Source organism: Micropterus dolomieu, linkage group LG01, assembly GCF_021292245.1.
Source record: "Micropterus dolomieu isolate WLL.071019.BEF.003 ecotype Adirondacks linkage group LG01, ASM2129224v1, whole genome shotgun sequence".
Lineage (NCBI taxonomy): Eukaryota > Metazoa > Chordata > Actinopteri > Centrarchiformes > Centrarchidae > Micropterus > Micropterus dolomieu.
The window spans coordinates 27,114,033-27,135,356 of record NC_060150.1 but is presented as its reverse complement, the minus strand read 5'-3'; the positions used below and the strand labels follow the sequence as shown (position 1 = coordinate 27,135,356).

Sequence of the window (21,324 nt, the reverse complement as noted above, 5' to 3'; positions counted from 1 at the left end):
AATACTCCCAGCAACATATGAATGGGAGGCCTGATTACTTTGTCACTAATGATTCATTGGCTCGCACAAGCACTCGGGCAGTGTAAATGCCTCTTGGGACAACCCTTCACTCTAGTCTGTGTTCACACCCATCTCGGCATCTTGACATTGCTGTTCCTTTCATTGTTTTCACTACAAAGATTTTCACAACATGTCATAACATCATTTCATCCTTCAAACAACATTTTCCATTTCCTGAAATAAGTTTCAACATCTTGTAAAGAGACCAGATATCAAAGTATAAGATATAAAGTCAGGCAGATTACAAGGAAACACCACTTGCAAAATGTATCAGTGTGTTTAGTCATTTGGCCCATTAACTATTGGCCCTTAAACATGAAGCAAAGTATGTTTTCATGCCTTAACACATGTGAATTTCCACATTTACCAGTAAGCAAATCTTCAGAAAATTACCTTCTCAAACTGTCTTATTTCTAATATTAAGGCCTTATTTTTGCAGCACCAGATTTCTCTCCTGTTTGATTGCCTCTCACTGAGAAAATTTGTGATGAACCCCTACAACCTGAGGAATGTAATTTCAAGATCGCAATGGAATGTGATTAGAGTGAAATGGGTGAAACCTTCAGTGATAGAGTACGTCTCAGAGATGGCATAGCGATGCAAGGAAACATCTTAAGGGAAAAAATGCAGTCTGCTTTAATTGTGCAAAGCCAGCGTGAGAGATGGTGCTGTGAATTACGGCAACAGTAAACCACATAGGCATGCTCACAGAAATAAATAAATTCAGACGCAGATACACAAACACATACACACTTAAGCATCGTCCTCTGCATATGAATTAAATCAAAAAAAAGAGCAGGGGCTTCTAAACTTGTTTATATGCAGATTTCCCTGTGTTGGGGTGATGAAAAACAGCAAGTACATGGAAAAAGACTTGCGCTATTTTTACCTTCAGATAAATACGATGTGGGACACATGAAAGCTGTTTGCTCTCAACGGCGACTAATACTTTCTTTGTTGGTTGCTCTTTCCACATCCATGGCCTTCCATTACATAGATTTGCAGGTAGCACAAAGATATGAAAAGGAATTAATCTCAAGTCTGTAATATACATACTATTGTCCTGTATAGCATGGTGTGTATCAGGCTGCTGCTGTATGATTGCTCTGTCTGGATGGAATAAGAGGTTAATCTTTGTGTGAGAGGGTTAGAAACAGGTTTTGAAAACCACTTGGCTCTGATACTTTCACTTCACCACTATAGGTTGTATGCTTTAATTGCTATCTCTCTCTCTCTCTCTCTCTCTATCTCAGTCCAGGAGCCTAAGAATAAGCCTTGACTCGTATATGGTCAATCAGCATTGGCTGATCTAAGTTTTACCAGTGAAAAAGGAAATAGAGTCTAGTTCTCTTACACCATAATCCAGGCTACTGTCCCTCTCTTGTTAAGTGGGTGAACTGGCTGTAATGATGAGCAGTGTGTTAGACTCTGATAATTACGGGATGCTGTGGGGAGTTCTCCCTATCCTGTGTGCGAAGTGTGGCAACGTATCACCTTTGTGGAAACTTTGCAGCTGCTCGCTGTGGGAGCCAAACCTGGCAACCCAGAACACCCCCACACTACATGACTGCAGATGCTGCAAGATGTAACTGTAGAGAAGGAGAGAGAGAGTTGCAACATGACTTACAATATGTTTGAGTGATTTGTGCTGAGGCAGATTACCATGTGAAATTACAAAAAAGACACACTCTTGTATAGATTACACATGCCTAGACTCACACAACAGTTAGACATACAAACCCATATTTCCTGCTTATGTAGATACTGGTAACATCTCTGTCTCTCTTAATTCCCCCAAACACACACTAATACACAATGTTTTCCCCTTGCTCTCCAGCTGGTAGCAGTATATGAAGAGCAAGATCCTCACAATGGAGGCGACGGTACCAGTGCCAGCTCCACAGGTACCCAGAGTCCTGAACCCTTCGCTAGCGATTTGAGTTCAGCATCAGCCTTCCAGCCCTACCAGGTCAACAGTGAGATCGAGGTCACTCCATCTGCTCTGCGATCCAGTGAGTCCAGTGAAAATATTATCAGGAAATTAGACCTTAAAACAAATCATCATTGTTGAATTAACAAATGTGAATGCTACACAGAACAAAATTAGCCATTACATACTCATTCCAATAATGTAGCTTTTAATATCAAGGTATCAAAGCAGTTTATTTATTATTATACAACCCAAGGTTGAATAATGAACAGGAAGTTTGTGGTCCCTTCATGCCACTCACACAGAACAACAGATAAATAAATGTATATTAAAATATGGCAACATGTAAAATAAATTAAATCAAATTTAACAATATATACAGATATATATATATATATACTAACATGTATACACCTAGAACATTCTGCAGTGGATTTTTTGAATTTGCATATGGGGTGAAAGTAAACAGCAGCAACAAGATGACAATATGGTATGATTGACTGCATTACAGCACCAAGCATCATCGGTGTAAAACACTGACTCCGCCTCTCAGACATCTTGCAACATGGTGATGATGAGCAGGTGTCTGTAAAGATGCTGGCACAACAGTCTCTGATTTCCATTGCTTGAGTCCAATTTCGTCCAGACCATTTAGGAGCAGCCTAAACTGGGCCAGCATTTCCTCTCCTCTAGGCGATCACCGCACCCAGTTGATCGGGCTGGGTGGATCGTTTAAGGTCTGCTGGTCTTTAATCCAAAACCTAGCTTCCTTTTCCAATGACTGTATTTCTGTCATAGGTAATTTGTGTTTCAGCAACAGCAAACAAAAGTGTAGCAAAATTTGAAGAAGAAATATTATTTTTGCTAAAAATCAAAAATATGAAAAACTATCAAAAAACAAAACTTATTTACAACTTACTTCAATAGGATATCAGGGAGTTTGATGTGAATGTTCTACCTTGTAGCAAAAGGCAGTTGACATGGTTGATAAGCACCTGAAAGTCTGTGCTGGGCTTTTCAAAAACAGGATAAAGTAATCTATGCCACCAGCAGGAATTCAAAATGCAAACCTTTAAAAGGTCGGTGACATGAAAGCTGACATATATAAGCTCAATGTTTGGAAACCCCAGCATAACAAAAGGAACTGTTTCTTCATGTGAAGACCAGAGAAGCTAAATCACAGCAAAACATTTGACTAAGCTTGGGTAAAGTTATATTATTGTTTTGAATCTCTCAGGCTGTCAGAATGCCATATAAAGGACAGAATGTTTACAGCCAAATAATCTATGCAAGTCATGGGACTTTAGTTTATGAGCTTTGGTTCGACTGTGGTTCAGGTTGTAGAGCGGATTGCCCGTTAATCGGAAGGTCGGCGGTTCAATCGCCGGCTCTTCCAGGCTGCATGTTGATGTGTCCTTGGGCAAGATACTGAACCCCGAATTGCCCCTGGTGTCTGTTCCACCAGTGTGTGAATGTTAGTTTCTGTTTGAGCAATTAGACTCAGTGTGTGAATGGTTATATAGTGTAAAAGTGGTTGAAAAGACTAGAAAGGCGCTGTACAAATACGGAGCATTTACATCTGTAACTGGACAGAGGGAACCTCACTGAAACAAAACTAAAATGGAGTAAGTCAACTTTTTCCACTCAGGCCAGTGTCTGTTTTACTGGACATGCTTCAGGTGAGTCGAGTGGTTGTCAAGACAGTGCCGTGTGTCCAGGGAATAGCAGTGTATACTGATTTAGACAGACAGGTAGAAACTGAGACAACGGAAGGAATTGAGACACAGTTGGATACTCAGTCATGCATGGGCAAGAGCACACATGCCAGAGCAAGGTGGACATGCAGCACACCCACACACGGCACACACAACCAGATAATTGCACACACAAGTCAGTGACTCAGATGTTGCTCATGTCCACATATTCACGTCCCATGAAGTGGAACCGGTGAGCTGAATCAGAGCTGTCTTAAACTTCAAAGGACATTCAATCCAGAACTCACATCCGGGCATGGACTCACACATGCACATGAATACACGGAATAGACTTGATTCCCTGGCCCTGACAGAAGAGCGCATCCCAGCTTCCCTCGACCTGCCTGTTAGACTGTGGAGATTTATGGCAATTGTTCCACAGAAGTGTGCAATGGCAATCTGGAAGTAAACCAGTAGCACAGACTGAGAGGCAGGTTTGTTTGAAGCTATCTGACCTTCAAACAAGCCTACATTTGAAGCATCACCTTGGGTTCTGAGAGATATGTTGGAGTCTTTCATCATTCGCACACACAAAGATGCTGCAGTACTGAGTAGCTTCTAAAACTGTTCATATGTGATGATCCTTCCATTGAACAAACTAGATTTAACACTGTGTTGGAAGCCTGTGCCCTGTCAAAGTGTCCTTGAATATGGCAATGAATCCCTGGCTCAATCCCAATTCGGCCCCTGCCCCCACCTCTGTGTGCGTGTTTGCATGGAGGGTTTGCCTTATTAAGGTTTGTCCAAAGCCAGTTTGTGTGCAGTGGAAGTGGACAATAAAATCCTCAAACAGGAGGTCTATCCCTAAGGGGATGGGCCGGTGCCGGATACTGCAGGAAACATCATCTCTGTTGGATTTCTTCTTGGTAAATAGCATTTTGGTCATAATCATCAACATAGCTACATCCTGCGTAAACACTGCATGCTAATGGTGAGTTTAAAATCACAGAATGAGTGGCAGGCAAATAAAATGAACCATCACTTTGTCTATTGATTCATTTATTTGATTTGTCTCATATCAATATGCATGCATCAATCAGCTAGAGGAGACCGGACCATCTATTTTATTGTAGGGCTGTGCGATATGACTAAAAATTAAAATCCCAATATAGGTAATTTCATATCCCAATAACAATATATATCCCTATATAGAACATCTTTTGTAAATTCAATGAAATACTAAGAACTCGTGATTTTTCTCTGCATCATAAAGGTGGTGTAAGCTATTCTGGAGAAATCTAACACCGGGACAAATACCACGATATAGAGTTAACAACAACACAGCAAGGAATGTAACTAACATTAGCTAGGTTGTGGGTTAGCAAACTGATGCCACTTGCTGCTGCAAAGTAAACATGAGGGGACGAGATGGTCCCAGAGCAGCACAGTAGCTCCAGTAAAGTGGTGAATTAGCGACACAACGAGTAGCTACATAATATATAGTAACTTAACAGCTGAACAAGCATGGTGTCTTTTAGTTTTCATGGTAATAGAGGTGTGTTCACGGAGGAATGTGGTGAGTGCACGTAGAGCTACAACGATTAATGACGGATCAAAAATATTTTGATAATTGATTAATTGTTTCAGTAATTTTTAGACCAAAAATGTCAAACATTTGCTGGTTCCAGCTTCTTAAATCTAAGAATTTGCTGCTTTTCTTTGTCATTTATGATAGTAAATGAAGAGTCAAAAGAAGCAATTTGAAGACGTCACTTTGGGCTCTAGGAGACTGTGATGAGCGTTATTTATCATTTTTGACATTTTAGAGACTAAATGATTAATCTATTAATCTTAAATAATATACAGATTAATCAATAATGAAAATGAGTTAGTAAATACTCTCCTGCGGTCCTCCACAGTTTTGAATGTGATTTCATACGGCAGTAGGGCTAGTGAGTAGGGATCATTTTAGGAAATTGCTCCAATCTGCTGTTGTGTAGCTAAACCTCTGATCTCCCTGGTTTCTAGCAAATACAAATATGAATAAAGTAATCAATGAGTTAATAAAGTAATGAACAACAAGCATGTCATATCACACGTGTTGTCATTCTGATTCCACAATGAAGAGCCTAGTAAAGCTCTGTCACAAACACACAATTCTAAATCAAGCCTGTCTCCTGCATGCCCTCTAAATTGTACATTTTGCATTCAAGAAATATAATGACAAGACTGGAAGAAGAAAGGAAAACAGAGGACTGATTGCTTCCTACACACTACTTCTTTCATGGTGATGAGTATATCTGTAGCCTTTTTTCAGATATAATGACAGTGAAGATGATAGGTGGGAAAGAGAGGCAGGGGGCTGGACCTATGACTGATCAGGCAGTCAGAATGGTAAGGGCGATGATGTTTTCTTTTGTGGTAGTTTACATAAGTGTAGTGTTACCAACAAGATAAAAATGAGATTGCCTTGTTTACAGGATATGTTTGGTCCTTGGAGTCTATACATAATGCACAGTGACTCTTCCCCACTGACAAATTCCAATTTCCACTCCAAAAGTACCTTAAAAGTTGTATATGTGTGTAGTAAATAAGAATTTTAATAGATGGACAGACAGACTGACTGGCAACAAATATATACGGTCAGGCAGATGAACAAGACAGACAGGCAATGGTCCCCTCAGAGATGCAGATGAGCAAATTACTGGCAGCAATATTGCATATCAGACATCAAAGTGTTGCAGCGGTGCCCTTGGCAGCTGTGCTCTGAGACAGAGAATAATGGCTGTTTAAAATCATCATCTTTTAAAGCCATATTGATTGTTTTTTCTCCTCCTACAACTCCCAAAGCCCCAAACTATCCCTCTCACTGCCTTTTTGTACTCCACCCCTCCCTTGCCTCCTCCTTGGGAGCCCATTTTAGATTTCCATGCTAACATGTGCCGTGCAGGTCAAACTGCTAATAATTGGATTGGAGATGAGATGTAAATTACAATAATGAATGTAATTTTCCCGTAATTATACGGAAGCCGGAGCTGCCTCTGCCTCTACTCACCACTAAATTCTAATCTTTTAGAAGTAAGAGAAAATGTCTCAAACTCTAAATTAACACTGCATCTTAATGGTGCTTGCAGCTTTGAAATGAAATGTTTTGTTCTTTGGTGCTCAAAGAGTTTTACAGAGGTCATTTTATTTGACCCATAGTTGATATATGATATATTTCTTACAGTCAGGTTGACATTTGTGAAAGTTTCCCTATGTTTAAATACTTTGTTGACAGTCTCTTAAATGTGGACATGGGGTCCTGAGGTAGAGAGACGGTGCAACAAGTCCTTGTTGGATTAATACCTATTTAAGGCTGAAATGAATGGAAGTAAAATATTAGAGAGCATCTGTGCCAAGTCCTTAGTCCTAGACTAAGTCCACTAGTAATCTGATAATGGCTTTTCCTCCCTGCTTCTTCCACATGTGAACAAACATAGTGGAATAGAGTAGACTGCATGGTGTTTAAGTGGTAATTAACACTCAGTCATGAGTGTACAAATCACTGTACACGTACACAGTGGTGAGGTCACAAGGGTATGATCAGTGTTCAGAGCTTCAGTGAGTAGACAGTGCTTAAGGATTGGGTTATGAACAAGTTCTGAAATCAAATGTTTTAAATTATTCTGAAAGGCCACACTGTCAGTTATCAGAATCAGAATCAGAAGGAGCTTAATTGCCAAGTAGTGTTTTACACATAAAAGGAATTTGCTTTGGTGTTAAGATACTACACGCAGACACAGCTGACATAAATAGAAGTAGAAATATATAAATATACAAGTTATATAAGAATAACAGAAGAATAGAGAAAAATAATACAACTGACAACATAAAAAATAAAAATAATAATAAAAATAAAAATAAAAATTAACATAATTATTTGTTTAATTATGGGGATAACACCACACATCTCCCTGGATGGCATTCATAGAGTTGCACTCTCTCTATATAAAGTGAGGAATGAAAAAAGAGAGCTAGAGAGAGCAGTATAAACCCTTTATCATGTCTACACAGATGACCACACACAGTGTGCAGTGCGTATGAATTTCAGATTGACGTTTTCAAAAAGTTTACAGATATGGTTGGTGGTGGTTTTTATAGGCTTGATGGCAATTGCTCAGAATACAAAATCAGGAAATGGGAGAATGTCAAGTGCTATTGACAGAGGTTAAAACTACACTGACATTGATGTGGAGTGGCTTTAAAACACTAACAGGAGATCAGAGTGATTGCAGTGATAGTTCCTTGACTGACCCCCTGCCAATGTTCAAATCAAACAAAAATATCTATAGATGACTTATTATTTTGCCATTTACACTGTGACCACTTTTACAAACTTCAACTCAAGCCAAGACAAACTTGCTTTCTGGCACTTCTTTCCCAATAGAAGTCCAATGTGGGGACAAATTGTCCATTCCTCCACTGACCCGGTCCTGTGGTCCTTGAATCTCCGCTCCCTTGGTCCTTGAAGCTCTGCTGTGACAAGGTTGCTGTGAGGCCATTAGAGAAATTGCCTGGTGGGGGGTGGTGGAGAGGGGTGCACCTTTTGTAGAGGAAGGCCTTCATCTAATCAATTTGGCTTAGTGGGCTGCCTCTGAGGAGGCTCCCTACTGCCATCCAAGGCCATGTAAAAGTCACTACAGAAGAGGGGATGCACAGTGACATACTGACAACACCCAACGTAAGTGTACATAGTGACTGATGTGTAGCTTAGTATTATTGTAAAATGCCTCACCAAACTTTTTAAAAACACAAAGTTGCTCAATTAGGACATTAGTTCATAGGCACCTGTTCTGAGATAATGTGAAGTATTCTTTTAGCATATCTTTTCTTTTTAAGATATCCATCTCAGATTTAAGGCTGAAAGAGTGGACTGCCCCCCACCATGGGCTCTCCCAGTGGGTTTGGGTGACTTCCAAAGGCAGTGATTGCCAATTATAGATAAACTACCAGGTTTAGGTTTGGAACCACATGCAGCTAGGTCTGATAGCAGGCACTGATACTTATCATTCTCATCTGCCCTCTCTCTCTAACTCTCCCTAGTGTAGAACTACCTCTTCAATCTCTCACTTCAGCAGTGAGCAGGTGATGCAGTACGATCTAGGGGCTTAGATAGAATCAGAGCGTTGATAACGGTGGCAGCGTGCATTTGCTGATTGGTGTTGTCTGATGGTTAACCCACATCACGTCGTCTTCTTCTGCCTTTCCCTTGCAGCAAAGTTCTCAGAATCTTGGTAAATGTCATAACTTTGTTATAACAACTTCAGCCTTAACTTACAGTACATGGGACGAAACCCGGGACTACATTGCCATATGCACTGTAAGACATTTCAAGTTAATTTAACTTGGAAATCCAAGTTCACCTGCTGCCTTGAAAATGCAAGTTAACTCAACTTAAAGATTGTCTTTGTTTCAACTCACAAATTAAAGTTCATAGAGTTGATATAAGTACAGTGTCCTAGTTGTCTTAACATTGTTTTTTAATGTTTATTGAACTTTTTATAACTTGTTTCAACTTCAAACTTTGAGTTAAAACAAATAATTATTTTACTTTATCAATGAAAGAAAACTTCCCTTAATTAGTCTAACCGACATACATTTCTACATTATTCTAACTCACAGTTTTAAGTTAAAACAACTTAACCACATTTATACAACTTTCCATTTTATATTAAGACGATTTAAATTTCAAATTTGTTGCAATTTGCACGTAAAAGGTCGTTGTCAGGTATCCCCTCCACCGGTGGCACTAGTCCTTTCTCTTTACCACAAAAGTTTTTATATATTTTAGTTTGAATTGAAATACTTATCTGTAGTGAATAAATAGTTGATTATGTCCAAGCTTCAACTTTGCCATGGTTTGACAGTTTCTCTCAAACTCAAAAGACACAGCAACTTTTTTTTCTCTTGCTCCCATCCCTGCACACTCGCCTTTGTCAGAGCTATTTCAGTTAAAAAGAAGAAGTAAGTGGACATAACTAAATGGGGCTGTCAGTGGTGGGTACTGATCGATGACAAGTTTAGCTGTTTCTCAAAGGAATCAAGCTTTAAACCTCATGGACCCTGGCACCTATTTCCAGGAAAAACGCCTAAAATAACATACCCAAAATAAATCAGTAATATCTCCTCAACCATTAGGCCTAGATCCATAATTCTGGTCTCCTTTGAAAGGTCAGAAGCTAAGGAATATAAATCTATATACATTAACATATTTATTTTACCATTACAGACTACATGGAGATGAAATACAGAAAAAAAATTATATTTTCATCCTCGCCTGGTGAAAAAAGTTATGTTTTAATGCAATAAGCCATCAAAACCATCGTAAGGTAGATTGTAATGCACCCGAATATCTTCTAATACACCTGGATTACAACTGTATCTGTAAATTTGATGAAAAGAAACTGACAACAGTTATTACACAATTTTTCAAAAATATACCAGGCGGATTTCCATGTTTTGGCCATATTTACTGTTTATATGTTCACTTTTATTGGGAGTTATCTTCAAAACATTATTTCTCTCCATACAACCACGTTCCAAATAACATAAAGCAAAACATTGAAATATTGATAAAAACAGTCAATATATATGACCAAAAGCAGAACTTTCTACAGGGCTGCAAGTGGGCTCTTTCTCTTCGTATTGAAGAGACGAATCGATTGATATCCTGGATATCTGTGTAGCTCCTATGGGTCGCCAGCAGAGGCCGATAAAGATCGCCTTCGCCAAAGCAAACTCTTCTTCTCTACTTCAGTCTGACGGCAGAAACGAAACTTACCGGTGAAGCCGACCTCACCAAGATGGCGGCCCGCCAGACGGTCTCTGTTGACACAAAGAACAGCGAACATCAATTTCGTCCCCTGTATTGGGTCAGTCCGTTACCAAGTTGCTTGTTTTCACCTTTGTGTAGTCTAATTGTCACAATGCAGTAGCACAATCCTTGCTAGACTTAAGCCTCGATTATACTCGGGATTGCACGCGGATACGGACAGCTGTGGACCCGACTACTTCTGTTTATACTACCTTCTGCTGTCAGCTGGCGGACACGTTCCAAACATGCGTAGTAGATCAGTTGTTGCCGTGGTAGCGCTAGGACCTGTCCGCGCCAGGTCTGCACGGTCACAAAAAATGGGAGGCGCGCGTTCCCATCAAACACAAAACAGACTGTACATGGCCAGTGCTTGAAGTGGAAAAAAATAGGTGCCAGTACTAGCCATTCACCATAGAAGGTGTTACAGTACATAGCAACAGAATTAGCTGTGAAGTACCTACACGCTCCCCTACCACATAACTCTGTAAAGCTGATTCTACAAAAACAATATGGCAGAGCAGAATGAATGTAAGGAACACCCTCCATTCCTCAATGAGTTTTGTCATAACAGGCAATAGATTTGCCAAGAAACCGGCCATGATGCTCAACTGGGGAGCTTAAATTTTCTCGTTTTTCCTTCTCTCTATTATATTTGGCTTCAGGCTTCATTATTTTTAGGATTCGGTTTCTCTTTCCTCCTCTGCAGTGCCATGGCACTATCCATTGTCATGACACACTTGCCATGACAGGTTCATCTCAGCAACCACTTAACAAGAACTGAAGATTTATTTAGCCCTGATTAAACAACAACAAAAAAGACATTTTCACTGAAGCATACCCCTGTGTTGTACTATACATGGCTATGTAAGCAAAGTACTGTTGTTCCAATAGACCTATCAGGATAAATTTACTATATTCTTGGCAAGGAATCACAATGCCAGTTTTTGCTAGTGTAGAAATTTAGACGAGAGGATGGATGTGTTGATGGCCCTTCATAGATCTACTCAACCCTTCTTCAACAACGATCCACAACCACTACAACTGTGCATCACACCTCTCAAAGTAGCTTCAGAGTTGAGTACACACTCAGCAGTGACGATGTTGGGATAGCAAGCTCATCATTAGCAAGCTGAAAGCACTTTTAAACCCACTGGTTCTCGTGAGACTATGAACTGCCTTCCTCTACCTGACTTAGTGGAGAGGCTATTAGCTATGTCAACCCTTAATCATACTCACACTTGTAGAGGGGGAGAGAGGGAGTGTCCAGGGTGGGTCTTTAAACTGCTGAGGAGTGGGCGTTTAGTTCACAGTCACTGGGAATATTAGTCATAAAAACGCTCATACTGTCATAATATCATCTAGGGCTTCTTATAGCTAATTACTGCAACGGCCGACACTGTTAAATGGTGAAGACAGTGTTTTGGTAATGAAGTGTGAAGTGCTTGGAGTGGTAAAAGGCTCCACTCAGCACTGCTGGGAATGTGCTACCAGTAAAATTCCCATTATTACTTCTGCCAGGATCCCAATAAAGCCATAGCTAGACAGCTAAATCATGTGGAGTTGTTTGTGTGTGTGTGTGTGTGTGTGAGACTGAGTTTGTTGACGGCTTTATTATTTCCTGAGCTGGGCTGAGATCAGTTCTGCAGGTCACTTGTGTCACACTTAAAGCAACACAGGAGCAGTGAGGTCTTGATTGGGAAACAAAGTAATTTACACTTTCTGACATGCAGAAATAAACTCAAATGGTGGCTGGCCGTAACCCCGTGACAGGGAGCATGGGAAGAGAGCCAGAGTTTGTTTGCGCTATGACTCATGTCACCTCAATACCAAGACATTTAGCTGAATTATGTGTCTGCCTGTTTCTATCTGACATATGACATCTTCATTATGATTTCACAAAGAACTCTTAATGTTTGTTTATCCGCTATGTAAATACTAACATATTTATGTAGTGTTGAGATCAATCCTGCTCAAAGGATGGAGGTTGAGTTCTTCAGTAGTCATATATCTGTCATTAATGAACGATGTTTATCTGTTTTAAATTATGTTGAATTTAAGGATGGTTCTACTTCACTGGTACCCCCACCGAAGCTGCTTTGTAAATTCACAGAAAGACAATCATTAAAATTAGAATGATTCTCTGGTCTTGTATTTCTCTCCCCTTTCACTTTCAAATTCTTCCGCTTGCTTTTTAGTCTCCTTCCATCTGAGCAAGGACAACAACCAATAATCTTGTTTGTAGTTTCAGTCAGCACTTTATTTATCAGAAGCAGGTTTGTTAAATGCAGGTAAACATACACTGTTCACTGCACATCAGTAGTATCCTTTAGTGTGCATGGTGAACTTGCAGTATTTCTTTAGATAAACAGAAATGTGGAACATTCAAACAGAACAAATTTAAGAAAAGAGGAAAAATTGTTTAGGCTGTTTATCTAAGAAGGCATCACTGGAACACACACACAGAATGATTATGCCTCAGTATAATTAGCATACTTAGTTGTGCTTGTCTGTTTATTCAAATTAAAAATATTCCAATGTATTGATTTAAATATGAATGTATGGCAACTCTAAAGCAAAAATAGGTTTAAACTCAAAATCCTTGTGTATATCTCTCTGTCTCTCTCATTAGTCAGTGAGAACATGTGTGGTTCATTTTCATTGTGAACATGTCATAAGAGGATCAAACTGGCCAAGGGCAATGCCTTCTGGTCTCAGCACATTAAGTCCACAAAGGGTTGGAGGTGTTTAGCATGTCTTTGTCTCAAGGCTCTTCGTCCCAGTGGACCTGCAAATAACCCCTTGACTCCTCCACCCACTTCATTAGTCCCTTTGAAAGAGGCCTCCACCCTCGCCCACTCCGGTCTGTTTCATTGTCTTCCACAGGGAGTTTGTGTGCTTCAAAGCACATGTGAGGGAAGCACTCAGAGGCATTTGCAGGCACACGCTGGGAGCCGCATTTGGTTGGAAACATGTATGTTTATAGACACCTAATGCAGGCAGACAGGTATTTATGCACACATGCCAATGCACACACGCAACCAACATGGGAGTATTGTTGTGTGCATGCATACAGACAGAGCAGGTTAATTCCTTTAATTATTAAAAGTGCATGTGCAAATGGGCACATAGACACACACCCACAAATACACAAATGTGGACATGCCGCAGAAATGGTCCATCCTAACAAAGTAATATAGTGTAGACTCCTATCCAGTTATAAAAAAAAATATCTCTACTAACTCTCGTGAAACAAATAATTTCAAGAAAATTATTGAAACAAGTTGATTTACACTGGTATTGCATCGAAATGATCCCACTGAGTGTGCTAGATAAAATAACAAAACAGGCAATTTTACTGGACACAGATGATTGCACAGTAACACACAATGCAGTAAAACCCGTGGAGTTAGGAACTAAGACAACACAATAAATATTTGTGAAGTGTACGCAAAAAATGATGAAACAGGTCCTGGCCTGCTTATGAGAGAGATAAATAGCCGCATCCTTTCGGCCACAGCTACAGTAGGTCTGCCATTCCCCTCTCCCTCCTCCTGTTTTTCATCAGATCCGCAAAGATACAATCCACCCAAAGAGCTGTGGAAATCCCAGAACACTCCCCTACCACATTCCCATCTTCCCACAGACATGTTCACTTTAGGAGTACTTACTTTGGCTCACAATCACAGCTTTGATCAAAGCAAAACATTTTCGCATACTCTGCTTGATTCATTGTGTTTTCTTATGGAGTGGTTTCTGCCAGCCATTTGAACATTAAGGCCAAATTAATTTGACAATCTGCAGTGGCTACTCCAACAGGCTTCCTTTATGCTACCCGTGCAAATGTTTAGAAACCACATGTTGGTATATTGGACTGAAGTTTTGGCTCTGGAATGTTTGGATAAGAGGAAAAACTGCTCCCTATCTATTGGCAATGGATGTGAACTATAAATTATTAATATGTGTTGATATGCTCTCATTCACCAGGAAGCAGCAGAAAGACATGGATGAAAAGAGAAAACATTACTAACTGCAGAAAACTTGTGTGAGAAGTCTTTCTTCCATTTTCTTTGATCAGTTGCAGATTTTTGTTTTTGTCATGGCATCACATTCGTATTAACAGTAAAAACACTTTATTGATATCCACAGGGAAAGTCTTCTTTCATTTTCAACCCTCTACATGGATTTCTCAGCTACAGGAAAACACCCTGGAGTTGGTTTGGTTTTTACTGTCTTATTTTAGCAGAGCAGACGCAGGTTGACAAGAGCGGTTGGGTTTCCTGCCCACTTCCTAAAGCCTGCTGTTCCAAATTGTCTTTGTCATGGGGAATTTAGTCAAATAGCAGAGATCAAACCCACAACTACCTGATTCATAGTATCTTAATAGTGAGGCCTGGGAATGGTGTCAGGGGGTAGAACTCAGTGGTGGAGCATTTGACTGCAGATCAGAATGTCCCCAGCTTAAATCTGGTTGCCCCTCATTTAAGGGCATGGTAAAGACATGAACCACGCTTCAAATGGAGACTGGTTACCCTGTCAGCAAGTTCACACCTAGGTGAATAGTTCTTGATTCAGACACTAGTTGCATTATTTTACCTTCCCTTTCCTGTAACTTTATTAGAAGGCTTTGTCTGAAGAAAGGGTATCAGGAATTACGGATGAATGAGTTTACTTAACATTTAAATGTTTGTTGTAAATGTCTTACATTATAAAATGTGGGACTGAAGTAGTATACAGTATACTATTATGCAGTGAGCTAACAACTCTTTCATTTCTGTCTTATTTCCACTCTGTGTCCTAGAAAATCAGTTTACATACAGCTAATTTGAAACACCAAACCAGATCAGGTTTTCTATTAACAAAACGAGGAAATGTTGTTAAGTAACATACCTGGTAAGTCGCCAAAACACTACAGTTCCCACTCGCTACAACTACAACATTATTCAATTTTCATATGGTTCTGTCTAGGCACTGGCAGAACTTGATCAAGGTAAAACGCAGCCTTTCATTTATCTTAACCAAAGTACTTTTGTTGCCTAAACCAGACCACACAAGTAAACCCTGTACACCTGTATCAAGCTCTTGCACCCACCACCCACCACTCACCGTGACAACCTCCCTGTGACTTTGGTGCAGTACGAATGTCATTCACTCGGAAAAAAAACCATTGCCTGTGAACATAATTCAGACAGCAATTATGTCTGACACGCCGATGTAATTGGGAAAACAATTTAGTAGTATATAAACATAATTTGCAGGAGACAACATTTCCTCTTTTGCCTCTGTTCATTCGTTTTCTTTCCTCACTCCCCTAAAGTAACTCCTGAGAGGAAAAAAAAAAAAAAGATTTTTTCTGATTGTTTCCCCTACAGATAGATGGCAGTTTCTGACCAGTCAAACGAGTACTTATCATACTGTTCATTTAGATGCAAAGGGATAACTGCTTACAACAGATACACCTAAACTTTGGCTGTGACACCAATTTAGAGTGAGCCGTATACATTTCTCAATGTTTGTTAAATGGAAATATGTGCCTGTCCAGACAACTGTGAATGAAGAAACTCTTTCTGTTGCATAGCTGAAAAATTACTTGCATATTTCATCATTCTGACTGTGGGGTCAAGTCGTGCCATTACCGTGAGCAATTCAAACTTTGAACCTCGGTCCACAACTGCAAGAAACTTAAGCCATGCTTGCGCTGAAAGACCATCACCCATATCCTATTTTGAGATGTGAAGCATTTTCTTTTTGGTGCCATGACACAATGCAGTTAATTCACTGTGAAATCCAACCTAGTCATGGAAAAAGCAGTGTACTGTAGTAAGGATTTGTTGATGTTGAAGTGCTACACAAAGCAACCTCTCAACTACCCCGTCACTCACATATAATTCTCATAAAACCACCACTTTCTCCCACTTTCCGAGCATTACTTTAGGAGTGTTATCAGTTAGACAGAGGAAAAGTTTTCCTGCACAGTATGCCACCTTGTTGCCCAATTACATGTGTTATTGCTTCCATGGGTGCTGTACATACCTACCTAAAAAAACGTCCTCTTCCATCCCCTTCCTCAAATCTCTATGAAAACCTCATGTGCTTTCATAATACTGCGTGACTGATCAGAGTGATGCATATCCAAAACACAGAGTCTGCACATCACAACGCCATCTGTTTCTTGGAATCCTGTATTTGCTTTTTCTAAAACAGTCCTAATAGAAGGTCTTCCCATAGTGCAGAGCAGAGTTTTGTTTCTTCTGTTTCTGCCTTTGTCGCTCTACTCTGCGTTATGGAAAGAACACCTCTCCGAAATGCTTTGACTCTTTGCATGTAAATTACTCTGTAAACTACATACATGCTGTTATGTGTGTGAATCTGATAAGAAATGGATTTGTGTGTGAGAGCTGTTTCCAGATTAGCATATGTACTCAGTGGCGGCTCCCAAGCAGGCAGCTTTTAACCAGAAACGTCTCCGTCCATTGAACAACACAGGCCTCACACCAGTGGCCATATCACTCCTCCCTCGGCATTCCTTTCATCTCACACACCAAATAACTTTCTGGTTTTCCCAATAAATCATCAAAGGGTTCAGAAAAAGTTGAGGAATCTGGTGGAAGTTTGCATTTGTCATCTTTGCTGAAAAGAACAGTTGGTGCGGATGTTTTTTTTTAGAGCAGAGGAAGAAGTTGTTTTCACGTCTGAAATGTTTGCGATATGGATTTTGTGTACGTGCTGTCTGGAAACTGCAGTGGAATGGGCTCCATGCTGTCTGACCTGCCAGAAACTGAAATTAATTTACTCACTCATCAGCCTCCAGATTCCGCTCACTCATCGGCTGTGACAATTCAATCTGTGACCATTTATGCCTGTTTAGAGATAGAAGAAGCAAATTCTTTGTTTGCCATGAAGTGATCTAGCAGCTTTTCTGCAAAGACATGGTTGCCGACTGTGGAGAATCTTGTGTAGTGGCTGATAATAGCTGTTCTCGGTAATGATCTTGTTGCATGTTACACATTCTGCGTGTCATGTATGGGATTTTGTCAGTTTGCTGCAAGTTCTAACCATTTGTACTTACAGTAAATGTCTGAACCGATTTCTCACATCAAACCCTGTTTACATGTCTTAAACCGCTTATGTGAAAAAAATTGCATAAATCCTTTTGTGTCTCCAGAGGGAGCTCCATTAAATCTGATAAATTGCCTCAAGTGATGTCACTTGAGGCCGTATCAGATGCGCGTGAGGACTAAAAGATTTAAATTTAACAAATCTGGGGGTGTGGAACTTACCAGACCTCTGTAGCCCGCTCCTCATCTCTACTTTAAGCTCGAGGCTAGAGGCTACTTAAGCTGCTACTAGTATAACACACCTGCATCTCCGACCAAATTGACACTGGTCGAGTTGCATTGTGGGTAATGAAGACAGGGTTTTTACAAGAAAAAGGAATACATGGAAAAAAAATCTAAATATCTCCAGTTCTGCTGCAGCAGTTTTGATCCATTTCCTTTTTTTTTCTTTTTTTTACAGTGCACTGTGAGACTGACTATGTTAAAGAAGTGCAATGCTAACTCTGTGGAGTATTCTTTTAATGTGTGCTGTACACACACTCACACAGATCAGAAATCTTCTGTGTGAAACACACCTAAGCATATTACACCTCAAGGCCAAGACACACAGTTGTGTATTGCAGCTAGTTATGGACAACATGTTGTGCTTGTTGTGTTCAGTTTTCATGTATTCAGTGTTGCTCCCTTAAAATGTTCTGTTTTATATGGCTGCAAAAACCTCTTCAAAATACAATGGGACACTCAGGAGCACCCGTGAAAGCCATATCAATAAAACTGTTTAGGGTGGCTGAGTAGCTTTTTAAAGCAGAGTGAGGCAGGCTTCATTGCAGCATTTACAGACTGACAGCCCAGAAGTTGACTAAAGTAATATCTGACACTGGGAGTCTCCATGACTGGAATGACGTTTCAAGGTTGAGGCGAGGTTCGGTTTGAGAGAAGTCTTTATTCATCTCAGCAGTGGCAGGTTTTTCATATTTACTACGGAAGTCAAAATTTCTTTGGCCAACCAAACTGAATTTTAAAATGGATCAAGCCTTATAGCTTTGGCTGTGCCTCTGGCTTCACTCCTGGCTGGCTCATGACATGTTCAGATCGGTGTTTTTAATCATGAGCGACTTGGCCACATATCAGGCTGAGTGAGATTTATGGCCCCTTTTCTCAGAGAGCCTGTACCTCCAGACCAGCCGTAATGGAGAAACACACATAATGGTGTTTACATGTAGGTGCTGCTGCGAACCTGTTTCTGGCTGACTGAGAGTTGTTTGGTTTGCTGATTAGCAACTCCCTGGAGGCCTGGGTGTGGAGGGGAGTCTCCATGAGTCTGGTCTAAGTCGGGATAGAGTGGGCTATTGCAATGCTGCTGCTGAACCCATTTTTGATTATCATTTTTACTAGATAACTCTGTTTTGGGGGCGTGGATAAAGCGTTGTAAAGTAATAAACTAATAATAATTTATTGTTCTACATTTGTGATGGTAAATGGAAAAAATAGGAAAAAACAATATGTGTACACAGCAGGAAATTTTATCGGAGTATACTTAAATTTAAACCAGTAGTTTGGCTGAATGTTTTCAAAACTTTTCTGGGCAAGTGAAATTTCTCTTGCCTGAGATCAGGATTTCCTGAACCCAAATGTTTATTAATTGTTCAACAGCCCAGAGAAATGAGAGAATGAGAGGAAGCATGTGCATGTAAAGGCACGTTTGCAGTGATTCATATGTACGGATATGCAAACACATAAACACATACACACGCATACACGCTAGTTGTGTTGCTCTCTGGGGTCTCAGCGTGAGTAGCGCCTCGACCTAGATGAGTCAGGTTTGATTTGGGGAGTGAACTCCACTCCCTCCCCTCCTCTCCAAGATCTTCGTTGTCTGGGGAAACAGTCTGAGAGCAGCACCTACACACACACACACATAACACACACACACACACACACACACACACACACACACACACACTTGTGTTATTGTTGTTCAAGTGTCTAGGTGTCTGCTGCTGGAGGCCTCATCTCCGAGGACTTGAGGAAGGCTGACATCCTCTCCTCTTTCTTTCTAGTAAATACTCTGTATTGTCTTTCTGTCAGGAGAAAGGAATCCGTCTCTATCTCTCTCTTTCTTGTTCAAAATGAAAAACAGGATGGTTGACTCAGCAACCCTGTGGGTTTACAGCTCTCCTGCTGCAGTGTTCGACTCACGGACTGTTAGGGGACTTCATATCCAACACCAAAACTAATATGACTGACATATTAAGTTTGTATATTTCATATTAACTTCCTGTTTACATCCCTATTTAATGGTAAAAAAAAAAATCTAATTAAACATTATAAAACATAGATTAGAGATAGTTCTTCTAAATGTTACCGATTTGACACTTCATATCTGTGCCATTGTGAGCACTTTCAGCTTGACACTCCATGCCAAATAAGACCAAAGAAGATTGAAGTGATCACAATAACTGCAGAGGCTTAGTCTCACAGTTCATTTTTCAAAAGATGACCCTGATGTAGTTATGGCACAGAAATGTATCACTTCTATTAACCATCAAAAGAGGTGGAGATTCTTTCCTACAGAGGTTATACAGCAAGTGAAGTGACATTTAAGGCCAGTAACAAAAGGCTGCTATATGAACAGTATGGTGGACAAAGCTCGGGCTTGTTTTGATTTCTTTACAAACGTCCTTTTGTGTGTGTATCATCTGGGTGGTGCACTGGTAAATAGAAAGTAGACAAACATGTGAGTGGTTTTTTTATAACCTAAAGAAAGTGAATGATGGGTTAGGGGTTTTTTTGTTTCCCAAGACAGACTTGTGGCATTTTAATACAGTTTGCTAATGCAATTTCTTTCACTTACAAGACGCCGGCAATGTTTGAGGTAATTAGAAAGCGAATCACCACCGTCGATATTTTCAGTGACAGTTAATGGTTAAGGTTTTCAGTGTAGTGAGACAGACACACAAACACAATATATATAAAGCCAGGCCGGTCTAAAGCCAAGTAGGTTTTTCTTTTCATAAATGCCCCTTTGCTTTAAAGTGCTTTTCCATCCATGCATCTTTTGGATTTCATCTTACGCTTATGGTAAAGGTCAACAGTTGATGTTTATTCAAAGTTTGTCTGATCTCACTCTTTGACATTGCATCAGATTAGAGTTTGCTTCATACTTCACAGAAGCACTCTGACTGGTGATCTTGACCCCGTTTGGCATTCTGTTGACCAGCGTTCTATTTAAGTCTTATACATATTTCAGCTCCTTCTCCATAGTATTTGTTCCCACCACTCCACAACTGCCTTGCTCTCCTCAATTATGGAACTTTTTGTCCACATGTGGATGATTCAGGTCAGTCTATTCAGTGGAAATCCCCCTCGCTGCACACAAGGGACATCAATATGTAGTCGGTGGTTGGAGAAGAGAAGTTAAAATGGCTCAGTGCCATAATTTATTCAGACATTGAATTGGCCCAGGCTTGAAGTATTCAAAGTAGCGCTGGAAAAAATAGCTTTTAGACATTTCATGAAGCCATGGTCGCTTGGCATTTATATTTAAATCAGGTCGATGTGAAAGAATGGACTCAGAGTATGCAAGGGCCAAAAGGCCACAAGGGAAAATACCCAGTTCACCCACCAGATAGACTTCATCCCTGGTCAACAGATAGTGCCTATTATAACTGTATGCGCATATTTGTTTTTGACTACTGGTATAGACCTTACTTTATTTATTCCATAACC

General features: G+C 40.1%; 2 protein-coding genes across 4 annotated transcripts in view; both read left to right on the top strand.

Moving 5' to 3' along the window:
* LOC123979295 (partitioning defective 3 homolog) overlaps nucleotides 1-21,324 on the top strand; it is a 387,436-nt gene that overhangs the window by 108,392 nt on the left and 257,720 nt on the right. The window contains exon 3 of the mRNA XM_046063165.1: nucleotides 1,898-2,072. Coding sequence (XP_045919121.1) covers nucleotides 1,898-2,072 — 175 coding nt within the window. The remainder of the gene's footprint in view (nucleotides 1-1,897; nucleotides 2,073-21,324) is intronic.
* Nucleotides 1-21,324, top strand: part of LOC123979218 (WD repeat-containing protein 37-like) — a 1,096,407-nt gene that overhangs the window by 952,828 nt on the left and 122,255 nt on the right. The gene's annotated exons all lie outside the window — the stretch shown is intronic.